At 39.9% G+C, this 27,349-nt stretch overlaps 2 protein-coding genes across 14 annotated transcripts in view; one reads left to right on the forward strand and one right to left on the reverse strand.

Moving 5' to 3' along the window:
- The window catches only part of FIG4 (FIG4 phosphoinositide 5-phosphatase), a 124,150-nt gene extending 102,598 nt beyond the window's left edge, over positions 1-21,552 (reverse strand). The window contains exons 1-3 of one of the 2 annotated variants that reach the window (XM_004753497.3): positions 21,243-21,552; positions 3,988-4,086; positions 2,416-2,539 (exon numbers count right to left, since the gene is read on the reverse strand). In XM_004753497.3, coding sequence (XP_004753554.1) covers positions 2,416-2,539; positions 3,988-4,086; positions 21,243-21,308 — 289 coding nt within the window. In that variant the 5' untranslated portion in view covers positions 21,309-21,552. Of the gene's footprint in view, positions 1-1,688; positions 1,761-2,415; positions 2,540-3,987; positions 4,087-21,242 lie in introns of those variants that run through there. The other variant, XM_045080210.1, reaches the window with a different exon arrangement.
- A 697-nt stretch (positions 21,553-22,249) lies between these two features.
- The window catches only part of AK9 (adenylate kinase 9), a 113,913-nt gene continuing 108,813 nt past the window's right edge, over positions 22,250-27,349 (forward strand). For 7 of the 12 annotated variants that reach the window (XM_045080212.1, XM_045080217.1, XM_045080213.1 and 4 more), the window contains exon 1: positions 22,253-22,350. The gene's annotated coding sequence lies outside the window, so the exon portion shown is untranslated. Of the gene's footprint in view, positions 22,351-27,349 lie in introns of all 12 variants that reach the window. The other 5 variants (XM_045080218.1, XM_045080219.1, XR_006606815.1 and 2 more) reach the window with 3 other exon arrangements.

Here is a 27,349-nt window from a genome sequence, read left to right on the forward strand (position 1 = left end):
AGAAATAAGACACCTTCAGCTCTCACCCAAAGTTTACTAATACTTGTGTATACAATGAATGACTGGTTACAAACCTAATTATCCATTGATACAAATCAAGCTTCTGGTTTTACAAGTTTAGTTATCCATAGATTTCAAATGAGGCAGAGACTACTGCTAGAAGGAACTATGCCAAGAACCATGAAGGATGACTAAAGAACCATAAAAACAAAACAGGACCATGGTTTAGAGGCCATTTAAATGTAAAGGCAAACTGCCCAGTACAACTCCAGAATACCCAAGGGCAGTTATTTTTAAATAGTTCAATAACTGATCTTCAGTTCATTACTCTTAATCACTAAGGAAAAAACCCTGGCTAATGAGGCATTCAATACTGCATACACCTTAGGAAATTTCCACTTAAAGAAGTTATCATAAAGTATCAGCATTTTTTAAAGATTTTATTTATTTATTTATTTGTCAGAGAGAAAAAGAAAGAGAGCACAAGCAGGGGGAACAGCAGGCAGCGCAGGCAGAAGGAGAATCAGGCTCTCTGCTGAGCAAGGAGCCCCACGCGAAACTCAATCCCAGGACTCTGGGATTGTGACCTGAGCCGAAGGCAGCAGCTTAACTGACTGAGCCACCCAGGTGCCCCCAAGAATCAGCATTTAAAGAAATAGCTTCAGTGTAATAAGTAACTAATACTGAAATTAAACCTACTGTATTTAAGACACATTGTATTTCCAGTTTTTTTTTTTTTTTAATTTAAAATATATGCAACACTTAAAGTAGAACTTAACACTTACGGAATTTATGGAATTTGAACACATGAACTCACTTGACTTCCATCTACAAGCACACATCTGTTGAATATGTAACTTCAACATACTTGTCAAGACTAAGCAGGAAGTATAGAAAAGGGGCCAGTCCTAAGAGGAAACTAAACCCACCTACCATTCTTGACCTTCCCTAGACACGAAACAGACCGGAAGGGATCACACATGAAGAGCTGTGAGAGCGCACTGAGAGAAACTTCAAATACAGCAGAACGTAACCAAAGATTTAACAAATACAGAGTCACAGAATAGAAAGTGCTAATCAGGAAAATGCAAGACTTTGAAACTATATAGCAGAGTTGAGTCCATATTAATTTTGTTAACAATTTTGTTACCAATCAGTCAACATTGCATACAGCCTAGCAGGTTTAAAAAAATACAAAGATACTGTTGTTAAATGTTTAAAACAAACAAACAAACAAACAAACTCAGACTCAAAATCAGGCTCTGGCAACAGAGAAGCAGAGACAGAACTGCCCTCTGCTTGACTGCCAAGGCCCCATGCAATCTGGCCTCACCAAACTCCATGCCAACATTTCAGGACCCACGGACGTCTTCACGCCTATGCCTCTGCCATCATCCCTACTGGGGTTCTCTGACCTCTTCCCCACATCCATCCAAGTTTTATTCCTCTTTCAGATCCAGTTGGAGTCTCTTTTTGCCCAGGAAATCTTTCCTAGACACTCCTGGTCCAAGTCATCTGCCTCTTACATAATCTCCACTCTCATTTAATTTTCACTACAGAGCTTGGCTTTTAACCATCATCTTGGAGTTACCTCGAGCATATTCGTTTTTGTCCCTCATCCTAGTGTTGTCAGCCTAAGACTCCCAGGGACAGATCCACAGAACAGAAAAGACAGGTTATTGACTCACCACAAAGAAAGATGGTGTCCACACCAGACTGTAGGGCATCTCACTGTTGTCCCAAAGCTAGACAGCAGAATCCTTAAAAGCCAAAACCACGTTTGACTTTGGTTGTGAATAAATGAAGTAAAGGCGTCTTTATCAGATTTGGGGGAAGGAACGAATTTAAGTAAAATTCAAATGGAGAGGTTCAAACAAACCAGAACTGTATCTAAAATGATCAACATCAAGTCTGGACTGTGACGCAGATGTTCATAGTCTGAGCTAGTTTTTTACTTTTTCATTCCTCACCAAGCTAGACAACAGACTTCTTAAAGGCCAAAACCACTTTTATACTTATTCATATCCTATATGAAACCGAACAGCACATACCAGATGCTATATAAAGGCTCTTTGAGGGCGCCTGGGTGGCTCAGTGGGTTAAAGCCTCTGCCTTTGGCTCAGGTCATGATCCCAGGGTCCTGGGATCGAGTCGCACATCGGGCTCTCTGCTCAGCAGGGAGCCTGCTTCCTCCTCTCTCTTCCTGCCTCACTGCCTACCTGTGATCTCTGTCTGTCAAATAAATAAATAAAATCTTTTAAAAAAAAAAAAGGCTATTTGACATCTGACTGATGGATAATAAAATTTTATAAACAACCAAAGGCACAGATGATGGGTTATAATTATAAAACCACATTAAGCAGTCTATTTAGGAAAAATAAAAAAGAGGTAGTAAGAAGGAAGTACATTTCTTACCTACAACACCAAATGCTGAAACAGCTCGAAATAACCCAGAGGAGCCTTTCTGTCCCATCTTTGTTCTATTTCCTAGATCCAAGCGGCCAAGAAGTTCTCTCACTTCTTGTTGAGTATATACATGCTAAAAACAAGCAAATTTAATTTGTAAGATTGTGCTTATTCTTTAGATAATTTATTGCCTATAAGAATCACTAGCTATTTCACAGAAAAGTACATAATAGTGCACAACTAAGCTGTAATGTTAAAAGCCAATAAATTCTTTAATAATAGCAATTATGGGTGGTTACCGGATCATATGTCACTATACCAAAAAATTTTGTCAAAACCTCACCTTCTGGGGCACCTGGGTGGAGCAGTCTATTAGGCATCTAATTCTTGGTTTTGGCTCAGGTCATGATCTTATAGGGGTCATGGGATCGAACCCTGTGTTGGGTTCTGTGCTTAGTGCAGGATCTGCTTTACATTCTTCCTTCCTCCCCTTAAGTCCCTCCCCGTTTGCTCACACTCTCTCTCGCTCACTCACTAAGAAATAAATAAAATTCTTAAAAAAAAAACCCACAAAACTTATTTTCTGAACCATACATTAAAGATCATAAGCAAATTTCAAGAAATCTGTGAACTTCTTAGAGCTGTGTGCAAAGTTTTGAATGTGCATACAAATATGTATTTTTATGAGGCCCACAGATTCTCAGATTCTTAAAGAAATCCCTGATCAACTGTTCCCATCCCCAAGTAAAACCAAGAATCAAAACATTATATTAATAAAAACTCCCATAATAGGGGGAGAATGAAGAATAATCCCCAAGAGGGCTAGAAATCACAATATACAATTTATCCAAAATTATAATAACATAGAAAAGAGTTTTGCAAAGAACTTAGTGAAAATGCATTGCAAACTGTAGCTACCCACATAGTTGAGAAACCAGTAATCAGCACAGGTTCAGGATATTCCCAGACAGAAGGTAAGTCAGGTTCTCTCATTTGGAAGAGTTAAAATTGTTCAATACCATCATGCTATATTTCACTTTTGTCTAACAGTCTCATGTTTTTGTGTTACCTGAATTAAGTCTGTATTCCTGCTCTGGCTAATACAACAACTGGATAAGAACAGCATCACATTTCTCTCATGCATAGCAAGTCACCAGAAGATCACCCGGAGGTGATTTTTAGCAGCATAATAAAAAGTCTGCAGCACAAAAGTCCGCCCTGACTGCAAGTAGCTTCATATTAAAGCACAGTAATACATAATCTCTTCAGTACATGCAATACTGAGTGAGATTAAATCCTGAAAATACCACTTCTTCAAGAAAATATATTCACTACCTCATCCAAAGAGTTTGCTTTGTAAAACAAATCACAATGAAGGACAAAGTGTAATTCCAGCATACTTTGTAATATCAGTAATTCCTAGACACCAGATTAGAGATTTAAATTCTAGCCACCATGAAAAATAATTGTAATTGTCAGATGCCTGATTAAAAAAAGAAAATAAATATATCAGTAAAAGCTTTTTGTACCTTTAACAGGTACAAAAGTTACTGTTTGTCTTCAGGTTTGCAAGATACTCACCCTATCATCAATTACGACCAAATCTTTCGGTTCTGTTCTATCAATCTTCAAAACACGGTACTTTGTTTCTGCATGATTGCTCCCAACTAGGAAGTATCTCTATAAGTGGAAAAAAATGTCATTAGTTTTTTAAGGCATTTTTCCTTATACATATTTTATAAACACTTTGGTTTTTGAAATTAAATACTGTAATAAAGTCAGGTTACTTTTGAAAAGAAGTATTTCTGTTAAACATAACTGGCAGATTAAAGAAAAGCTGATTCTAAAAGGTCAATGAAATATTCTTAGTGATGTCATGATAAATATCAGTCTGGTATTTGAAATGTACCCAATAACCAGGTCAGGTTAACTTAATTAAATTATATACAGATCAACCTAACTGATTGGAGACTGTTGTTTAAACTTTGCCAGGAAGAAGCAGCTCTAGTAAGAATTAGAAAGCTCAAAATACAATTAGGAATGCTTAGACAATTATAGCTATGGAAATATTAAAATTTTATCAAATAAATCTTTACAAATTTTTTGTAAAACATGGAAAATTAATTTAATATAGCAACTATAAAAAACTACAAAGTCCTATAAAAAATTTAAATGAGTATAGTTTCCCAAATCGTTTTTTAAAAATAAGCTACAGGAAATAATTAATATTCTTTCTGTTCTGAATACTTCCTTGGTACATTATACCTGAGCACATCAGTCTTCTTAAATAAACACTAAGAATAAAATTAATAATTAAAATATTAAAAAATAATAATCTTGGGGTACCTGGGTGGCTCAGTGGGTTAAGCCTCTGCCTTTGGCTCAGGTCATGATCTCCAGGTCCTGGGATCGAGCCCCACATCAGGCTCTCTGCTCAGTGGGGAACCTGCTTCTCCCTCTCTCTCTGTGCCTGCCTCTCTGCCTACTTGTGATCTCTCTCTGTGTCAAATAAATAAAATCTTTAAAAAAAAAAAATAAAAAAAAAATAATAATAATCTTAAATTTAAAGAAAATGTTTTAAGAAAACTTAAAGATGGCGAGTAACTTCTAAGAAAATAAGTGAAACGCATTAGGAAAAATACATAAAGATGTTCTCCTCTAAAAATGTCTTTAAAAGTGGCGCTTTTTCAACATAGCAAAATTGAGAAAACATTGCTCCAATCAACTAGCATTTTACCATCTCATCGGTCAGTTAATATTTAGATACACAAAATAAGTAACAAATAAGATTCTCTAGATTAATGGCCAAACTGAAGTATGCAAACCATGGGGATTCAGAGCAAAAAAGATTAACATGCAGTGGTAGAGGTACAGAAAATGTCAGAGAAGTCTGGACTTGAATTGAGCCTTAAAGGATGGGAAAGATTTTTAAAAGTAAGATTTTGGTGTATATCAGAAGATGATTGGGGGCCCTGGGTGGCTCAGTGGGTTAAAGCCTATGCCTTCCGCTCGGGTCATGATCTCGGGATCCTGGGATCGAGCCCCGCGTCAGGCTCTCTCCTCGGTGGGGAGCCTGCTTCCCCCTCTTTCTCTGCCTGCCTCTCTGCCTACTTGTGATCTCTCTTCTCTGTCAAATAAATAAATAAAAATCTTAAAAAAAAAAAAAAGAAGATGAGTACTTGATTATAGTAATACTAGATTGGCAGTATTTCTGCCAATTTTTTGGTGGAATTTTTTATTATTAAGTATAAATCCGTTTACAAAGTTCTGACCTAGACTTCCAGGCTAAACAGAACTAAACTATGTGTTAAAAGATGACTGGTTCTGGGGGCATATACTCCAGCCCCTGCACCACCCCTGCTAAGGCCTGGGGGTGGGGAGGATGTCAGGAGGAATGGTGCCTGTAATTATTAAACACAAATTCAATTAAAAGATGATTGATTAGCCCAATCTTAAGAGGAAAGCTAGGGAAAAAAATGGAATCCCTGATCTCCTAGGAGGGGTACAGTTTGAAGGATACTACCAGTTATAATGAGATAAAAATACAGCAATTTTAATAAAATTAGTAAACTAACTTAAGATACCCAGTGACCGGGACTTGATGCACTGAGGGAGCAGCCAGAAGGACAGGAACAATAAGAGGCAGGGTCAAAGACTCAGGGCACGGCTCCAGCTAATTCCCGTGGGACCCCGCTGGGACCCCACTCTCCACTAAGAGGAGGTTGGTGGTCACCAACCCAATAAAATGAACTTCAGAAGGATGGTTTGTAAGTTATACATGTTTGTTTCTTTGGTTTTTTTTTTTTAAGATTTATTTATTTGACAGACAGAGATCACAAGTAGGCAGAGAGAGAGGGGGAAACAGGCTCCCTGCCAAGCAGAGAGCCCAGTGTGGGGCTTGATCCCCAGACCCTGAGACGAGGACCTGAGCTGAAAGCAGAGGCTTAACCCACTGAGCCACCCAGGCAACCCAGCTATACATGTTTGTTAGCAAAAAAGGGAGCCACCATCTTGAGGACTTGAGGAAAACAGTCCCCATGAGAGGAAACAGAAAGCACAAGGACCTGAAGGGGAAGAAGCTTGGCGTGTTTGTTCAAGGAACAAGATGAAGCGAGAAAATGCTCATGAAACAGCTAATACGGTGATGAGTGTTCAACACAAAGAAGGCATCTGATGGCTGTTAGTTCCTTTTCTCCCCCCCACTTTTTAAGATGTCAGTGAGTCTCTGCCACTGAATGCAGAAAGAGATACAAACTCAGAGGGGAAAAAAGAAGAGTACTTTAGAGAAAGAAAAACACGTACAGACCAGAATGGAGCCAGAATGGGAGAATGCACAAATCTTATTAGCAGTCAGTCCTTGTCCTCAGCAGAGAAGAGCATGTAAAGTAACAACCGTGAGTGGCATGTCATAATAGAAGGATGAACTGGGTGATGGCAACACAGGAAGGACACTCACTTAACACATCTGGGGAGGCTTGGAGCAAGTGATCCAGAGGCTGGTGTCCCGATGCTGAGTCTGGCCTTGAAGGACCTCTCATAAGGACTCCATGTACAGTGCCAAGACAAGACAAGTGATACCTACTGTCTCCACCTGCAACCATCTTCTCTCGTCACCTTCCCAAAACACTTTCATTTTTATGTATAGCACTGACTTCTGAAGACCTTACCTGAATTTACTTAGGATGTCTGACCCCTTCACTTAATTATATGCACTGAGAGGCTGGGACCTCTGGTTGGTACCTTGGTTCCATAGACATGGAGTAAATATTAGGTAAAGAATGCCACCTATTTAATTTGCTGGGTAACTTTCTACAGGGTTTACCCATCTTTTTTGGGTAAGTTGATCTCTCAGTAAGGAAGAACATCACAGTGTTAAGGAAGGCAAAATCCCTGAATGAAGTTCCTAGAATTTTAATAGATCCAAGAAAATTGAAAGAGAAATTGCATTAGGACTTTGCTTTGGCAGCTTGTGATAAAAAGTTGTGATTCCTGAGTACTAGTGGGCCAATGATCTATGGGCCTTCAGACCACCCCCATGGGAGGGCAGATACTGAACATATCAGGCCAGACTCTCTCAAAGACTCCATGAAGAGGAGAACAAACAGCTAAAATCCACAGAATTTACAAACGGATCTGAGTGGGGGAAAAGAAAAAGGAAGCAAATGTAACTATCCACATTTTCTCCTGAAGTGGTCTAAGAATCCTAAAACTATTTTGTGCAGAAAAAGCGACCTCATGTGGAGCCAGTTAGGTGGGAAAGAAAACCACAGCTCCAGCTTGGCCTGCTGTTGTGGATAGTCTCACTTGCCTGCACTGCCCTCTGGTGGACAGTTGGCCACCAACTTTTACACCCATTTTTCTAAGCGTGTCGTCAATCCACTTACTTTGGTTTGAGCCTGCTGGTGCCACTTACTGATTTAGGGAAGGACTGTAGGGAGGCAGGTTGGAAGAGAAACCAAAGAGTTCTGCTGTAACATGCCCAATGAAGTCAAGTGAGAACTTCTGAGTCTGGAGCTCAGAGGACAGATCTTAGGGTGTGTCAACAGCATATACATGGCCTTCAAACTCATGGGACTGGATTAAACCTAGTATGGAGAGTGAAGATAGAGACAGAGCCCCCAAAACACTAGCTTTGAAAAGCACTCTATATAAAATTATTCAGAGGCTGGATACAGATAAGGAACCAGGTTGGAAGACTGAGAAAAATGGCCAGCGTTTTTGGAAAAAAAACCCAGAGCAGCATGGAATCATCAAAGCAAAGGGAGGAGACCATCTGGGAAAGGAGGAAGCCATCACGTCCACATCAAAAGCTGCTGAGACTGGGCAGTCGCTCTGGAAAACAGTATGGAGGGTCTTCAGAAAGTTAAAAATAGGGGCACCTGGGTGACTCAGTGGGTTAAAGCCTCTGCCTTCGGTTCAGGTCATGATCCCAGAGTTCTGGGACAGAGCCCCACATGGGGCTCTCTGCTCAGCAGGGAGCCTGCTTCCTCCTCTCTCTCTGCCTGCTGCTCTGCCTACTTGTGATCTCCGTCTGTCAAATAAATAAATAAAATCTTTAAAAAAAAAAAAATAGAACTACCCTACGATCCAGCAATTGCACTACTAGGTATTTATCCAAAGGGTACAAACATAGTGATTCAAAGGGGCACATGCACTCCAATGTTTACAGCCCCCATGTCCAGAAAGAATAGCAAAAACATGGGGACAGCCCAGATGTCCACTGACAGATGAATGGATCAAGATGGACTACTACTCAGCCATCAAACATCTGCACAACATGGACGGAGCAAGAGGATATTACGCTAAGTGAAAAAAAGTCAGCGGAGAAAGACAAATAACATGATTTCACTCAAATGTGGAATTTAAGAAACAAAACAGAAGAATGTAGGGGAAGGGAAGGAAAAATAAAATAAGATAAAAACAGAGAGGGAAGCAAACCATAAGAGACTCTGAACTCTGGGAAACAAACTGAAGGTTTTTGGAGGTGCGGGGGGAGGACGGGGTAACTGGGTGATGGGCATTAAGGAGGGCACTTGATGTAATGAGAACTGGGTCTTATATGCAAATGATGAATCACTAAGTTCTACCCTTGAAACTAATAATATACTATATGTTAACTAAATCAAATTTAAAAATTAAAAAATTTTTTTAAGGAAATTAAAGAGAGAAAAACAAAAATAAAAACAAAAAATGCTGAGAGGTCAAGGAAGATGAGGACATGAAAGTGCCCAGGGGGTCTAACAACAGGATCTTTTGAGTGGCTGTTCTATGGGCAATTTTAGTGCTACGGTGGGGACAAAATCCATAACACAGCCGTTCAAAAAGCAAATGAATACTCTTCTGGATAAAGATGAAGAAGTGAATACCTCTGTTCCTTCCAAACACTTTACTAAAAAATACAGTAAGTTTTTTTATGTTCACTTTTTTGTTTTTTTTTTACATAAACCCCAAGGGCAAAGAGAAGAGTGGAGATAGCAACCACAAAAATAAAAAAAAATCATTTGAGACTTAAAAGCATGCCCAAGAAAGCTGAACCCTAAGCAGACAGTGGAGAAGTCAAGAAAGAATCCAATTTACACTACAGAACTCCCAAAAGGCATGGAAATTTGTGGCATCTCTTATCTCTGGTAGTGGGAGTGTAAAAATTCAGAAAATTGAAGATAAAAAGAAGATAACTCAAGCTCCTAAAGAGAAAAAAAAAAAAAAGAACAGGCTTCAAATCAAAGATCAAGGATCAAGAACGGAATAATATTATAAATTCTCAACAGCAACACCAGAAGACAAGAACATCACGCCTTCAAAATTCTAAGAGAAAATGCATTTCGATCTTTCATTCAACATTAAATCTGTTCATCAAATGTGAGGCTGGGATAAAAACATTTTAGGAATGTACAGGCTCAAAAAAAGTACTGCCCATGAACCGTTTCCCACGAAGCAACTGGAGGAGGAACACCACCAAAATGAGGCCACACATCCAGGAAGAGGAAGACACAGGATGTGGGGAAGTGAGTCCATCCCAGCTGGACTGCCTGAGGCACATACACGGGCCAGTACCTACGACCCAACACCCGCTGGGGAAAACGCTTGTGTGTGTGTGTTTGTACATATGCTGGGGGGGGGCGGGGGTTGGCAGAAATGGGGGTGAAGAAGTAAGATACCCCAAGAAAACCATATTTAAATGCCCATTAAGATGGAAGATGATCTGAGCTGGCCCTCTTCTGGAAAGTGAAGTATCACTTTTCAAGAAAAAGCTTAACATTTCAACAAGTAGCTTTAACAGTGGTGACTTAGTATGAAGATGAATGTGTTTCTAAAATATATACATGAGCTGCAAATGGAATATAATAGGTAATCCATTTAACAGGAAGTTCAGTATCTATTAACATTATTATCTCCTTTTATAATGACAGGCTAATTAATCACTCACTTTTCATCTGAGGGAATAAAATCAGCTTTCTTCAAAGAGAGGAAATTTTAAGGTTGCCTGACAGCTTCAATTAATGTTAAACTTCACTTGAACTTTCAGAATAAAGATTTTATGTTTTAAAGATCACCATGAAGTTACCTCGCACACTCTAACAGTATTACGGGCCTGCCTCTTCGCCTATCCCAGCAATCCCACAATCAGTAAGGCAGCTCAAAAAGAAATGAGCCTCTGAGGGTCAAAAAGGATGTCTCCAGATTCACTCTTTTAAAAAAAAAAAAAAGAGAGAGAGAGAGATTTTATTTATTTATTTGAGAGATCACAAGTAGGCAGAGAGGCAGGCAGAGAGAGGGGCAGAAGCAGGCTCCCCGCTGAGCAGAGAGCCCACTGGGATCATGATCTAAGCAGAAGGCAGAGGCTTAACCCACTGAGCCACCCAGGCGCCCCCAGATTCACTCTTTACAGCTTCAGGGTTTAACTGATGGAGAAACTTCAGATCCCCGTAGAAATAAGTGGAAACTTGGTCACCTTCAACCCCACCTTCTAAATCAGCTATAATCACTCTGCTTCTCTCTCCTGTTCTATATCCTTTGATTTCCTGCTCCAATCCCTTAGCCAACTGTGTCTTATATTGTTCTCTCCTGTTCCCTCATTACACGAACCGAGGCTAACATTCGGGCTAATGAAGCCTGCATTCTTCATGCAGGCTTCATACCTTATGTTCTTACTTATTTTACTCTATTTAGTATGACAGGATGGAGAAGAAGGAGAAGCGTCCTTGAATCCTTTTGAACAAAGCAGGAATTAAATAAACATACATACACACATACTAGCAATTTTGAACTAGCAAGGGTAAAGATCATCCCAACATCTTCACCCCTACACATGCAGATACAAAAATCCACCACAGCTCTGTTCAGCTACCAATTTTAAACTCAACCACTACATGTTAATTTGTTAGAAAATGATCACTTGGGTGCCTGGGTGGCTCAGTTGGCTAAGTGGCTGCCTCTGGCTCACGTCATGATCCCAGGGTCCTGGGATTGAGCCCCGCATCAGGCTTCCTGCTCAGTGAGGAGCCTGCTTCTCCCTCTCCACTCCCCCTGCTTGTGCTCTCTCTCTCATGCTCTCTGTCTCAAATAAATAAATAAAACCTTAAAAAAAAAAAAAAAAGAAAGAAAGAAAAGAAAATGATCACTTACTGCAATGGTAAGACCTGTAGGGCATTCTATATTAAGCAAGGACTGTAAATTGGAACTCATCTAAGGTAAACTGCACATTCATCCAGCGTACCTTCAGGCTGCTAAACCCACTGTGAGCAAGTCCTAGTGGCACTAGACTGTATGAGCAGTAGGGCTGCATCTGACCTCAGTTTCCCTGTAAGCCCGGGTCACAGGACAGACAAGGGCAAGGGCATCATCCCAGTTGCTGAAGGGCAACATGAAGGTCAGGGTGGCATAGAGAACAGGGAAGTTTTGGGAGGAAGCAGACCCTTCACAAAGCCAGAATTACAACTCCTACATGCTATCTACCAACCCACCCCACTTCTTCTCCAGAGACCTTAAAACCCACCTACAAACAAAAGTAACAATGAGCGTCACCTCAGAGCAGTTCTGCCCAGTTATCCTTCAAAATGAAGGCTCAGGACAAGAGGCAGCCCATCTTGTCCACTGTCTCTTTTGTTCTTTTGTTCTCCTAATCCTTTCATAACCAATTAATACCCATCAACCAAAATAAGAACACCCTTATCTGATTCATACACTTGCCAACAATGACTTTTGTCAATCTCTCTCATCTCTGCCATTCTGACAGGTGAAAATGGGAATCTACTTTCATTTTATTGCTTTAATTATTAGCAAGTTGAATTAGCTTTTTATATTCACACTTCTTTTTTGTCAGATTACCTATTCACGTCCTTGTCCTTTTTTGGTGGGTGTTTTATTTTTCAGAACGATTTACAAAACTTTTTGTATATAGCAATATACAGCTTTATTTGTTGTCAGGCTACTGATATTTTCTTTTTTTAAAGATTTTATTTATTTATTTGACAGAGACAGAGATCACAAGTAGGCAGAGAGAGAGGAGGAAGCAGACTGCCTGCTGAGCAGAGAGCTTGATACAGGGCAGGATCCCAGGACCCTGGGATGATGACCTGAGCCGAAGGCAGAGGCTTTAACCCACTGGGCTACCCAGGTGCCCCAGACTACTGATATTTTCATAGGCTTTTGACTCTTTTTTACATTTATCGTTTTAAATGCTTTCTATTAGAAAAGATAAAATCTCAATGACCTAAATTTCTACCTTATAAAGTTAGAAAAACACTAACTGATTAATCCAAAATCTGTAAGAGGAAAAAAAAATAATAAGCCTAAGAACAGAAACTGATTAAATAAAAAACAACAATAGAAAAAATTAACCAATCCAAAAGATTCTTCTTTCAAAATAGTAAATTTGATAAATGCCTAGCAAAATGGATCAATAAAAAATGAGAGAGAACACAAAATACCAATAATAGGAAAAAACGGGGAGTTTTAGTACAAATCCTAGAGACATCAAAAGTTTAATAAGAGGTGCACCTGGGTGTCTCAGTCAGTTAAGCATCTGCATTTGGCTCAGGTCAGGAACTCAGGGTCCTGAGAGTCCTGAGATTGAGCCCCACGTCGGTCTCCTTCCTCCTCGGGAAGTCACTTCTCCCTCTTCCCCTGCCCCTACCCCTGCTCATGCTCACATGCCCTCTCACTCTCTCTCTCTCTGTCAAATAAATAAATAAAATCTTTTGAAAAAATTGAATTAAATTAAAAAGTTTAATAAGAGATTGTGAACAACTTAATGCCAATAAATTCAACAACTAAGATGAATTAGACAAATTTCTTGAAAAATACAATTTATCAAATGGGATTCCAGGGGCAGGTGGGTGGCTCAGTCAGTTAAGAGACTGACTCTTGATTTTGGCTCAGGTCATTATCTCAGGGTTGTGAGACTGTACCCTGCATAGGGTATGGAGTCTGCTTACGATTCTCTCTCTCCCGCTCTCTCTACCCCTTCCCCACTAAGAAAAAATGTGATTCAAGACCCACTATAAATCTCAGCCCTATAGCTGCTATAGAAATTGATGATCAAACTTTGTCCCACAAAGCAACCCCAACCACTTTCAGTAGTAAATTCTACCAAACATTTAAACAAAGAAATAACATCAATCTTACACAACCACTTTCAGAAAATAAAAGAAAGAACACTTCTTAACTTATTTTATGAGACCCAAGTTACCTCTACCAAAATCAGACAAAGATCTTAAAGAAAATGACAGACTAATACCCTGAACATAAAAATCCCTAGCAAAATATCAGTAAGTAGAATCTAGCAAAATACGAAAATAATACCATAGCATGACGGAGTAGAAAATAGCCCCCAAATACAAGGTTCTTTTAACCTTTGTAAATGAACTAATGTAAACCACCACACTAAGAAAATAAAGGAAATGTCATATGCAGATGTAGAAAAAACATGGAACAAAATTCAGTATCTATTCATGATTTTAAAAAACTGTCAGCAAACTAGGAATAGAAAAGTATCTTCCTCAATCTGATAAAGGGCATCTCTGTAAACCTACATCTAACATCACATTTAATAGGGAGGCTGTTTTCCCCATAAGATCAGGAACAAAAAAGAAAATGTCTGTTTTTGCCACTTTTATTCAACTTTCTACTAGAGATCCCAGCCAGTACCAGAAGGCAAGAAAAATATAGAAGGCAACCAGATTGGGAAGGAAGAAGTGTTCCTCTCCCTAAATGATACGATTTTTTATGTAGAAAAGCTAAGGAAATTATAAAAACAAACAACGACAAAAAAAAAAAACTATTAGAATATGCGAGTGTGATAAGAAAAACAACTATTTTGTGTCAAAGCCTAGGTATTTTACAGTATGATGACCCTGTTCACACCCAGAGTGTGAACGTTTAGATTAGGACCTGAGCTTAGGAGTCCCACCATCATTTCGCACTTTGCTCTTCCCAAACCTTTTAAAATACTACTTAAGAATCAAGCACACAAAAAGTGAGTGACTTCTGCTTCTGCTACCTTTTAAGTAATAGGTATTTGCTACCCTGCTTTCTTATCTCCTGCTCACTTATGACTAGGACAAAGGACTACTCTTCCCCTAGATCATTCCCTCCCCATCCCCAACCCTGCCACCCCGCCACTTCTAAATCCTGTGACTCTACCTCCTTTGTGTAGGTGTACTGAAACTGTACCTTCAACCAAAATGACCCCGTGGACTTCACTTCTCAAAGTGAAAGTTCAATGCTGAGTGAGCTATCTGTTGACCCCATGTGAGTGGCTTGTGCCCCCCAATTCAACAGGTCATAATCCACATATTCTTTTTTTTTTTTTAAGATTTTATTTATTTATTTGACAGACAGAGAACACAAGTAGACAGAGGCAGGCAGATAGAGAGGAAGGGAAGCAGGCCCCCTGCTGAGCAGAGAGCCCGATGTGGGACTCGATCCCAGGACCCCGAGATCATGACCCGAGCCGAAGCCACCCAGGTGCCCCATAATCCACATATTCTTAATTCTACACACCAGCTCCAGCTTCTCAACATGATGACTTTGGCAAAGTTCCAGGATATAAAGTCAATATATAAAAATTAACTCAATTTCTGTATACTAGTAACAAGCAATTGTTAAATCAAATTTAAAATCCCATTTGCAATAAATATCAAAACTTGTAAAATACTCAGGAGTAGTAAAATTTCTACACTGAAAATTACAACACATTGCTAAGAGAAACTAAATATCTAAAAAATGGATAGATACACCATAGGTTAAAGGACTCTATTATATGATCCTAAAATGTAAAAATTCAGATAATCCCAATTACAAACATTTTAAGAAATTTAATCTGTCACGCAAAGTCCATGTGTTCTAAACTAACTGAAAGAAAATGCTCTCTATACACATGGTTTAAGTGTTTTTCTAGTATAATATCACCTAAAGGTAAGTTTATTTTTCTTTTCACTTTATCAATGTTTGCTATGCTCTGTTTCTATGTTTCTTTCCCTGTTATTTTCTCTACTACCATTACTATTACAATAGAGGTTTTTGGTTTCATCTTGTTAGCTTGCTTAAATTTGTTTATGAAAAGAAGTCCCCTATGTATGAAGTAAAAATGAAAAGAAGAAAATCTTCTTGTAGTAGGTCATGTGCAAGGAATTTCATTCTATATAAATATGAATTACACACATGTAAAATATCTTAATAATTCAAATATTAATAAATCCTCATTTTTAAATAAATAATTTTAATTTACAGAAATGTTTCATTGGGGCACCTGGGTGACTTAGTGGATTAAGCCTCTGCCTTCAGCTCAGATCATGATCTCAGAGTCCTGGGATCAAGTCCTACATCAGGCTCTCTGCTTAGCAGGGAGCCTGCTTCCCCCCCTCTCTCTGCCTGCCTCTCTGCCTACTTGTGATCTCTCTTTCTCTCTGTCAAGTAAATAAATAAAATCTTTTAAAAAAGAAATATTTCAATTAAAATAATAATCTTATCATTAAAAAAAAAGATTCAATGTTACTAAGATTCCGTTCTCCCCAAATGGACTATAAATTCAATGAAACCCAAATCACAATCCCAATAGGCTTATTAGAAATGGAAAAGCTGACTGTAAAATTCATATGTAAATCCATAAGACCTAGAGTAGCCAAAACAACTTTGGAAAAGAATAAATTTGGAAAACTTAAACTTCCTGATTTCAAGAATAAATTTGGAAATCTTATACTTCCTGATTTCCTATTACTATCAAGCTATAATAATGAAAACAAGGTAGTAATGCCATAAAGAAAAAGAAACTGATCAACTGGACAAAATAGAGAGTTTAAGAATCAACTCACAGTTATCCAACTAATCTTTAACAAGAGTACCACAGGAATTCAATAAAGAAAGAGTGATCTTTTCAACAAATGAGACTGGACAATTAATGCACAGAATGTCAAGCCCTGTGGTTGCCAGCCTCCAAGAATCCTTAATGATTCTCATTTCCTGGTATTCATGCTCTTACATAGTCCTCTCCCACTAAACAGAACTGACCTGCATAACCAATAGAAATTGTGGAAATGATGGAGTGCAAATCCTGAGTAAGTCAAAAAAGACATTGTAGCATCACCCTTCTTTCTCTTAGAACACCCTGTCTGGGCAAATCCAGTAACCACATCATAAAGAGAGTAAGGGAGTCCTATGGAAATGTCCATAAGGTGAGAAACTGAAGCCTCTAATCAACAACCAGCTCAACCTGCCAAGCACATGAAGTGAGCTATCTGGAAGCAAATCCTCGAGCCCAGTCAAGCCTTGAGATGACCATAGCCTGGATGACATCTTAACTGCAACTTCATGAGACCCTGAGCCCGAACCACTTAACTAAGTCACCCCCAGATTCCTGACCTACTGAAACTGTGTGAAATATTAAATATTTATTGTTGTCCAAAGCCACTAAGTTTTGGAGTAATTTGTTACGCCACAATAGATAAGTAATACAACCACATACAAAATTATTTTAATATGAAACACACCCCTAAACGTAAAAGTTGAAAGTATAAATCTTTCAAAGAAACCATAGGAAAATATACCTACTCTAGGAGTAGGTAAAGATTTCTTAGGACACAGAAAACAATAAACACAAAAGAAAAACTTGATAAATTAAACTTAGTTGAAATTAAAAACTTAAGCTCATCAAAAGATCATTAACACAGTGTGTACATGTATCAGGTCACCACATTGTATACTTAAAATATCTTACAATTTTGTCAGTTATATGTAAGTAATGCTGAAAAAAAAATTAAGAAAATGAAGTAGCCAAGCCACTGACTGAAAGAAAATAATCACAAACATATATCACAAAGGACTTAATTCTAGATTATATACAAAACTAAAAATAAAAAATGAAAAGACAAATAGCCCCATTATTTTTAAGTGGGCAAAAGTCTTTGACATTTCACAAAGGAAGATATAAAAATTGCCAAAAAGCACGTGAAAAGATACTCAATACCATCAGTCATTCAGGGAATGCAAATCAAAACCATAATGAGATACCACTATACAGGCACAAAAATAACTGAATCTCAAAAAACTAACACCACCAAATGCTGACAAGGATATGGTGCAATGGAGATTTTCATACCCTGCTGTTGTAACCACCTAACATCACCTCTGTGACTAGCAATTTCATTCTTAGGTATTTACCAAAAGAAATGAAAACATACAATCACAAACATACTTGTTCAAGACTGTCCACAGCTTGCCTGACAACAGCCTAAATGTGGAAACAGTCTAAATCAATAGGGAAAATGGATAAACCACCTGTGGAATATGTATACGATAGACTACTACTCGATAATAAAAAGGAACCAACTACTGATACAATATGAATGAATTTCGAAGACATGCTGAGCAAAAAAAAAAAGCTAGACTCAAATTGGAAAGTTTTTCAATAGGCATATTTAACCTAAGGTTAAAAAGGAAAGAATATTAGTTGCCAGTGAAGAAAAGGGAGCAAGTGACTGGATAGGGACACAAGGTAACTTTCTAGGGCAGGACAGGGACGTGGTTAATATACACGTATACTTTCTTTCCATATTCTATAGCTTAGATTTGTGCCTTTCAATTTACCTAATCTTTAAAGAAAAAGAACCTTATAAAATAAGTGATGGGTGAGGAGTGGAATGAATTATAGCTAATAAGGTTAATTTTGTGGGTGTCTGGGTGGCACAGTTGGGTTGAGTGTCCAACTCTGGGTTTCAGCTCAGGTGGTGACCTCAGGGTTGTGAGATCAAGCCCCACACAGACTCTGCACCCAACATGGACTCTGCTTAGGACTCACCCTCTCCGTCTGCCCCTTTCCCCTGCAGTGTGTGATCTTCCTCTCTCAAAAATAAATAAATCTTAATAAAAGAAAAGAAAGGTAATTTTGGAGCTGGTGATAGTTATGTGGGAGTTTATTATATTATTCTGTTTATTTTGTATTTTTTTTCAAAATTTCCATAATAAAAAAGCCAAAAACAAAAAAACCAAAAGCACACAAACCACAAACCCAATGTTCTAAACTATTTGGTACATCACAAATACAATTACTCTGTCACATAGAGCCATAAAGGTTTCTAATCACTGATTCTCAGTTTCTATATGTAATCTGTCCCAATCCAGTTACAAACGACCTATGCCTGGCACCAGGTACCAGACCACACTCTCAATAGCACTGTTCTCTCTGCCTCATTCTTTTCTTCACTGAGTAATAGTGAAAGGTAGTGATAGTAGTACCAGGATCTCCTTCTTCAAGGTTTTATGAGGATTAAATAATAAAATATATGTAGACCAGCAGCTGGCATAGAAGTTCCATAGGCATTAACTATTCTTCTCATTAATTAAACCTGCTACAGCTTTTTTTTTTTTTTAATTCCTAGGATCTATTTAGTTGCCAGTAATTTCATGTTTTTTTTTTCTGAGCTATGTATGTCCTTTAAGCTTTGAGCTTATTACTCAAACAAATCTTTCTGCTTAAATTTTTAAGTCAAAATGTAAAAAAGAAGATTCACATACTCTATTGATGAGGAAACTGAGCTTCAAAGATTAAATGCAGCAGACATTTCTCAGGGTGGTTGCCCTGGTCCAACCATTCCTGGAAATAAAGTCAGGATTGCCAGATTCCTTGGGGCACCTGGGTGGGTCAGTGGGTTAAAGTCTCTGCCTTCGGCTCAGGTCATGATCCCAGGGTCCTGGGATCGTGCCCCGCACAGGGCTCTCTGCTCAGCAGGGAGCCTGCTTCCCCCTCTCTCTCTGCCTGCCTCCCTGGCTACATTTATCTGTCAAATGAATAAATAAAATCTTTAAAAAAAGAAAAGAAAAGAAAAAGAACAAATGCCCCGCATCGAGCCCTGAGTGGAGCTTTCCGCTCAGCGGGGAGTCCGCTTCCTTTCCTCTCTACCTCTGCCTGCCTGTCTGCCTACTTGTGATCTCTGCTTGTCAAATAAATAAAATCTTTTAAAAAAAAAGGGGGGGGGGATGCCAGATCCCATCTCTGCCACATGATTTGTCCATCCAGGGCCAGATTACCAATCACAGCTGAGTCAATCAGATTTCTTCTCCTAGTACCTGTGGTCCAGTCTTTGGCAGCACTCTGAGTGGGTTCTCTAACCCTGCTGTCTTGTTCCTGCCTTTCCAGAAGCTAGGGAGTTAGGCTCTTCCAGTGATTCCATGCAATGGCTCCTCCAGCATCCTTCTGATCAACTCATCTTTTGTACCATTAGTTAGTTTCCATTCGTTAGATGAATGAGAGGGGTAACAACCAAGTTCTACAACACACACCTCTTCATGTTAGACACTCTCAACGAGTACCTACTGGAAACCTACTGTCTGCAAGGCATGGTACCAGATCTGTGCTGGGAGGACTGGCAGGTTGTGACAGGAGAAGGAGGAGGGGGACTTTGCAAAGAACAAGTGGCCGAAAACACTGTGGAAGGTATAAGGAACTGAAAGCAATACAGTTTTACTGCAGAATAAGGCACATAAAGGCACAGAGTTAATTCTCAGTAAATATTTGTTGAATTGATATTAAATTAGATATAAGACCAGACAGGTTTTGGACAAATCACCTAAGGCTTTGAAGGCCAAACTAAGAGATTCAGAATCTACTCCCCTCAAATGGGGGCTATTGAAGGTTTCTGAGCATTAGAGCCCTATAATATGAGTTGTGCTTTCGAAAGAACACTAACATCTCAGCCAGTCCTGATGAATGCTCAGCTTATTAAGGAGCTGAGTTTCTGTGTTTTAAACATAGTATTTATGTTTCCTACAATGACATTTACCAGGACATTGTACAGAAAACAGGTTTTATTTCAATGTCAAAATATTTCTGTATGACTTGCCTCAGAGAACAACTGAAGACATCTATGAATATTATAATTTTAACTTCGGGTCTGGATCTAATCAAATGAAGTTGCTAACAAAATTAGTTTAGGGTCAACAATGTTTCTCTACTAATCGTGACCCGAAGCAGATGTGCACTAAGAACCATGTTATAACCAAGAAACTATTAAGTACCTACTTAATCTAATGGAAGACAACTCAAGTTTCATTGAATGCATCTTATAAAACACTCTACAGCACAACAGGAAGGTCTCTGGCATATGCAATCTTATTACTATCAAGTGCAATTTTAAACACAGATCCTAAAATCACTGCTACCCCAAGTCAGAAAAGATATACTTTATTTTTCAATCACACAAATGACAAAGTATGTATTTCTATAAACACTATTCCATTAAATCTTTGAGAACTAGAATCTAAACACAAAAACTGATCTTATTCTACTGGTAACTGTTTACATGGCCACTCAAAGTAATAAAAAGTGTTGTAAAAAAGTCAAGTGAAAAGCAAAATGTCATCCAAACAAATGTCTTTAAACAAAATAAGTCTTCCTTTCAAATAGAGAGAGCCAAGATTTTTAGCAATAAAAGTGCACATAATTAACCTCAATCATAGTGACTGGTATGCCATAGAAGAGGAAAACACACAAATTAACCATTCAAAGGAAAAATGTTTTTTCATAACCTTGCCTGCACTGTAAGTAGCGAAATGCAAAACGCTAACAGACTTTCTGAAAGTTCTTTAAAAGTATCCAGCAACTCGTTCAGAACTTCAGGAAGAGTTTCGGAGATACCACAAGCGCCTGTTTCCAGTGTGACCCAACCGTTGCTTTTAAGTGGAAACATGTACAAACAAAAGCAGCAGTTCCCTGGGTGCGATGACAAGGCGAAGCCCCCTCAGACACATGCCCAAGGCTGGGATTAGGGACCCAGGGAGGGGGGTGCTGCCACCGTACCCCCGCGCGTGCCCCACTGTGCCCCACCGCGCCGGGAACTTACAGCTCTGGTCTCATACAGAACCAGCTTCTGGACGGAGCTGATGATGGGGGCGGCGGCCGCGGGCATGGTCGGAGCAAGTTGGGGCTCCTACGACAGGACACCAGGCCGCGGCCCAGGGTGCGGCGGCCTCCGGACGGCCCCAGGAGGCCCGGAGAGAAGACACCTCAGACCTCCGACACCGGATCTAGCCAGAAAACACCACTTGGGCACTAAATACACAGGAGACCGGGTACAGCTCAGGTGTTTCCTGATCCCGGCCCGCGACCCGCAGGCAAACCCCGCCCCGGGCACGTCGGAGGCGGGGCTTCAGGAGATACCGTAGAGAGGGCGTGAAGAGGCTCCCAGAACCTGCGTGCTACCTAGAGAGGAAGCGAAAGGCGCCATTTTTGGTGCGGGCAGGAGAAAAAGTGGGCGGAGAAAAAGTCGCGCGGTTTGTTCAGACTCTCGCTTCTTCTGGTCCACCTCTGTGGAAAAGGGGAGGATTTGAGACTGAACTGCTTCTTTTGAAGCGGTTCGCCGAATTGTAGATAGATCCATTCGAAGTTTTTCTTTTTTTCTCTGCCTACCTCGGCCCTCTTTTTCCTGGAAACATAGAGGATAGCCCTTCCCCGAGTGTCGGTGTTTTTCCCCTTGCATCGCTTTGTTCTCCATTTTAACCCTTTGAGAGTCTTCTTTAAATCACCTTTAAAAAAATATATCACCTGAAGTTGGACATCGTGGACTTTGCCACATATCTGTGGCGGAGACTGGCTATTTGTCAGTTCCTCAAGGGGACTGCCAAGCGTAGCGCCCTGTGGTGTGGCACCGGCTTTGGAGACAGGCTTCCATCTGATGTGTGTGAACGTGAGTAGTGTACATACCGTCTCTAATCGTCACCCTCTATACCTGTGAAAAGGAATGTGTAATAAATACGAAGTGAAGTGCAAAAGTGAATACCTAAGATTTTTAAAAACGAATGAATTACAAGCCGGCCTCCCAAGAGGCCCTGCGCGAAGCCCCGCCAGGGGTTGCCTAGGCAACCGGTCTACACACGCGGAGGCGCTCGAGCCGGCTGCTGGGGCCTGGCGGGTGGGGTCCTGTGGGCTCCTGAGGACTGTGCTGTGGCGGGGTAAGTAGGGGTCGTAAGTCCCCCTCCCCGACGTGTTTTGTATCAATTAATGGGAACCTCACCTGCGAGGATCCCAGACCACTTAATTTTCTTATAAAACTGAACTTTGGGATCTCTCGGTAAAGTAATTTTCACACCATTTTCCGTTCCAACGACTAACGTCTTCATTCCACAAATATTTACTGAGCACCTGCTAGAAGAGTGTAAGGACTCGCCACGGCAGAAGTATTAGGTTTTCCGGGGAGGGGGGCGGTGCTGGAAACCACAGAACCCACTACTAGAGGGTTTCCCAACGGCTAAAAATGTGAGGGAACTTTTAAAAACTGTTGAATTATAGTATAAACGCATAACATAATGTGATATTCGAGATTATGTTATTAACAAGGAGATGTCAGAGATCATATTGTAAATTTAAAATTGAGAGATGACCAAATTTTTAAAATAAATGTTTAATTATTTAGTATTTTAATTTTCTTTCATAGTTTTGTCCTGCTTAAGAACTGGAAAGATGGTCAGGTCAGTTCTGGCATTTTATGTTGACTTGGATCTTTCAGCTAGGAAGAATATTTCTGTTTTGTTTCATAATGGAAACCAATTAATCTGAAATCAAGTATTAAATATATGAAATCAAGTATTAAATACATATTAAAATTTCATATGAAATCAAGTATTAATTAAATAAATTGCACTAATATTTTCATTTAGGATAACAACTTTTACAATATCTGTGGATTTCTGGTTTCCAATATTAGTTTTCATTTATTCTATTATACTGTAACAGCACTTCCGTTTGAACATTTTCTCCGTTTGGTTCACCCAGAAGCAGATCCTGAGACAAAAATTCAAAGTCAAGAGCTTTATATGGGAATAATCCCAGGAAACAACATCAATGAACAGAAGGAAGTTGACCAAGGGGATATTACCAAGCAAATGTCTCTGTGGGCTGAAATCACTGGAGAATCCTGAGATGTGTGTCTCAGAGTAATTCCCACTTAAGGGAGAGCACATTGAGGGAAGGGAATAATGACACAAGGATGTGATTGTTAAAGGTCGCCACAGAGTGTGTTTGCTAACCCCTCTCGCAGTTTCATTCACATAGTTTCATTCACGTGCCTGTTCCCCAAAAGTCATTTTCTTTTGTCTTTCAATCTTGCTCCTCTAAGGCCCTGGGCCAAACCTTCAGTATTGTCCTCCAACCTGAGGACCTAGGAATACTGCTTAAATCTCTCCCCACAGAACCACCTGGGGGGCTCAATCGATTAAGCGTCTGCCTTCGGCTCAGGTCATGGTCTCAGGGTCCTGGGATGGAGCGCTGTGTCTGACTCTCTGCTCAATGGGGAGTCTGCTTCTCCCTCTCCCTCTCTGCATTTGTGCTCTCTCTCTCCCTCTTTAAATAAATAAATAAAATATCTTTTTTAAAAAACCTCTGCCCACAAGAAGGATTTCCTTAATCATCATCATGTAGGGCTACCCCCCAAGTGGGATTAAAGTCTGGAAGTGATGAAGTCTTGAACCTAGGTGAGGTTCGGAGCCAACGGCTAAGAAAGAATTTTTTAGACGTCTTTGGTGCAAAAAGGTGGTTTATTAGAGCACGGGGACAGGACCTGTAGGCAGACGGAGATGCTGCTGCGCCGGTCATGTGAGGAGTGGCTGGATATATACACAGGAGTTGGGTAGGTGAGGACAAAGGGTTGTTCCGAAGAGCTATTGGGGTAAAGAAGACTGTCAGGATATTGAAGGCCTGGTTACTATCCAGCCAAGGCCACTTTCCCTCTAATGAGGCACTAACATAAAGACAATTGGGAGTCTCCTGGTGGAATGTTACATTCCTGCTATCAAGCGTCCTTGTTAGTGAGATTTAGGTTTAGAAGAAATTTTATTTACTTTTCCTTCTACCTCAGCCTCCTTCAGTTTTTATGGAGGGGAGGGTGACATTAGGGCTTGAGGAATTGAGTTATGTGCCTTTGGCTATTGATAAATATTTTCTATCAGCTGATCCTAGGGAATTCCATATGAGGTGTGAGCTAAAAGAGAGACATTGGTGAGCAAGAGACAGGTGACATGGGGTCTGGGCTGCTTTTTTATGAAACTTATTTGTACCCTTTAGATCTGCTTGGAACTGATCCCAGTGTTCCATTTTTATCATTTGGTGGATTGCTGCTATGCCTGTCCAACTTGAGGTCTTGATCTGACATACCCAGCTCATGATGGCACTTCCGTTTCCAGAGTCACCTGATGTCCCATGGTCAGGCACTCATCCTCTCCCAGAGCCCAGAGCATTGCCAAGAGCAGCTGCTTGAATGGGGAATGGTTCTCTGCTGCAGACAGGGATCTACACTGAGAGGTTTCTGTTGTGGCTTTGCTAAGACTCCAAAAGAATTCTTCCATGCTCTAAGTACCTCCCTGTCACATCCTGGGATCTGGGCAGGTATATGGCCCAAGAAGCAGGCCTCTGGTATCATACACCAAAACTTCAGCAGAGCTCTTTCTTTATCTGAGCTTCACCCAAAACTGGTAGCTTTCCAAGTCACCCATTAAATGGATCAGAACAGTATCCCCAAGTGTGCTACATCTGTCTCCCAAAGTGAGAGACTTATAAAATACTACACCCCTTCTTTCAGAGGTAGAATGAGTAAGGTACAATAACTTGTCCTTTACCTTGGAGAGAATATCTCAGAATGACCCAGACCACTAGTCTTTTAAAACTTCAGTAAGTAAAGTAACAAGCCTTTAAATCCTTGTGAATTTATCTTCCACTTTCTGCTGCTCATGTGTCCTAGGAAGGCATCCTGGACATTTGCCACTCCCTGATCACCCGATATTATAGATCAATAAGACCCCCTTTTACTCTATTTGCTACAAACATGGGAGAGTCCTGGTGTAGAACAGAATATCTCTTGCTGACATGAATCAAACTGCTTCTAATATTCTTTTCTGACGGGAATTTAAAAAAACACAACACATTGGCCAGATGAGTAACTACCTACCAAGAACAAGAAGCTGTGTCCAGCTAGCAAAGCTCTCATCTGCACAATGGTTATAAATGAGGCTATTCCTTAATTAAGTTTTCAGTAATCCCCATCATTTGTCATGATCTATCTTTTTTTTTTTTTTTTTTTTTTTTTTTAAGCCACACTAGAGAATTAAGCAGGGCTATGCATCTTTTAAATAGTTTTGGTTAGCACCTTTCCATTCCATTCAATCAGAATGATTTACTCTTATTTATCTGGCCCAGGGGCCAAGGAGCCAGTAAGCAGTTTCATGAGCTTCCATTTGGCTTTTCTACCACATTGGCTCTTACTCCACAGGCAGGGAATCACGGTGAAGGTTTTGCCAGCTGCAATCCCTGTTACGTACCAGGAAAATAATCACGAAGTGATCCTATAGACCCTGTACTATAGGATAGACTTGAGCCAAGTTTCCATTGATCCCTGGTTCTCCATTTGCTTTCACTCTCACTGGGGGCCATGATGGCATTTTGAATCCACTGGTGTTGGTGTCAACTCAGAGCCTGTGTCCTATTGACTTGGAAAGAGGAGAATAGTCCCGTGTTCTCCATGTGTATTTCCCCAGTTAATGGTTATAGGTTCTCTTGGAGAAGGATTGGGGAATCCCTATTGTGAATACTTGTTAGGTGTTGTGGGGCCTATTCTTAAGGGCTCCTTGCCTCCCCTTCAAGAAATGGGCTTTGGAGTTAAGAACTGGGCAAGGAATCATGATTTTTCACTGTGGCTGCTGATATCAGCCTTTGATTCATTTGCCCTTTGTCATTTTTAGATATGTAAGTTCATCAGCATTTTGCTGATTGCTCATCTGTTTTGCCCCTAGAAATTCCGTGGCTTACCAGCCATCACCGCCGATCTCTATGGATCTTGCTTGCTGCCATTCTGGACTTCCTACCCATTCTAGTAATTACACCTACTTTGCTTCTGGTGGTTAAGTGCTGCCATCTGGCCTCTGCTCTCCCAGATTCTCTCATCCTCACTGAGGCATGGGACCCCAGTATCATAGCAGCCTTTCTCCTACCTTCAGTCCTGGCCTACAAAGGACAGCCACCCTGAGCTTAGTAATAATACTAGTGCCTCATTAGTTCATTCCTTGTAGACTTAAAGAAGGGAGTATCCTCTGGCCATCCCGAAGAGCGGAGGTGGCTGATGTGTTCTCGGGCCTCATTTAACATGTCCTCCTTTAACAAATCCATCTAACATGTCACCTCTGTGAGCCTTTCACACCCTACTCCATATTCTGCTATTCTAGAGGCATAGATTAAATAAGGACCAGAGGCTACTTTCTGCACAAGTGCAATAAGCACAGCAAACTTAATCCTTCCCCCACTGAGATGTTGTAACTGCAAACCAACTGCCAGATGGGTGGAGTGGGGTGATCCCCAGATAGTCCTCTGCTGGGGATGTGAGGATGGCTACGGTCCATCCTCCTTTGGCTCATGCCTAGTTTCCTGCCTAACACAGATAATCATGGGGTTCAAAGTATCTAGACATCCACATAAATGTTCCATCCCAGGCCTTAGGTTCCTGGTTTTAGTGCACTTAATACTCTTTAATAAATGCACCATCTCTCTAAAAGATTTAGATGTATTGTCTCCTTTATAACTACATTTTATGGTGGCATTACTTATTTTTTGTTCCTAAAAATAACTTGAAATTTTAGTTCTTTTGTCATGAAGTTTTCATCTCAATCTTTTTAATATACTAGTAATAATTCTTACTATGTCTTGTTCCATAATGACATCTTAAAGTAATTTTGGTATATTAAGCCCATTTGAATATTCTTAAATTCCACAGAGAAATATAATCATATTCCTTTTACCTGGAAGCATATGGCCCACATAATCCACTTTCATTGCCATGAACATTGTCTCAGACCAATGGGACATAGTTATGTTCCATTTTTGAAGTCTGCCTATTAAAGTCATTTTATAAAATTTTGTAATTTTTCCATAAATGGTTTGTATGTCTTTTATAATATTTAATCCTGTTCA

This window comes from Mustela putorius, unplaced genomic scaffold (assembly GCF_011764305.1).
Source record: "Mustela putorius furo isolate JIRA1106 unplaced genomic scaffold, ASM1176430v1.1 tig00000450_pilon_pilon_pilon, whole genome shotgun sequence".
Classification (NCBI taxonomy): Eukaryota; Metazoa; Chordata; class Mammalia; order Carnivora; family Mustelidae; genus Mustela; species Mustela putorius.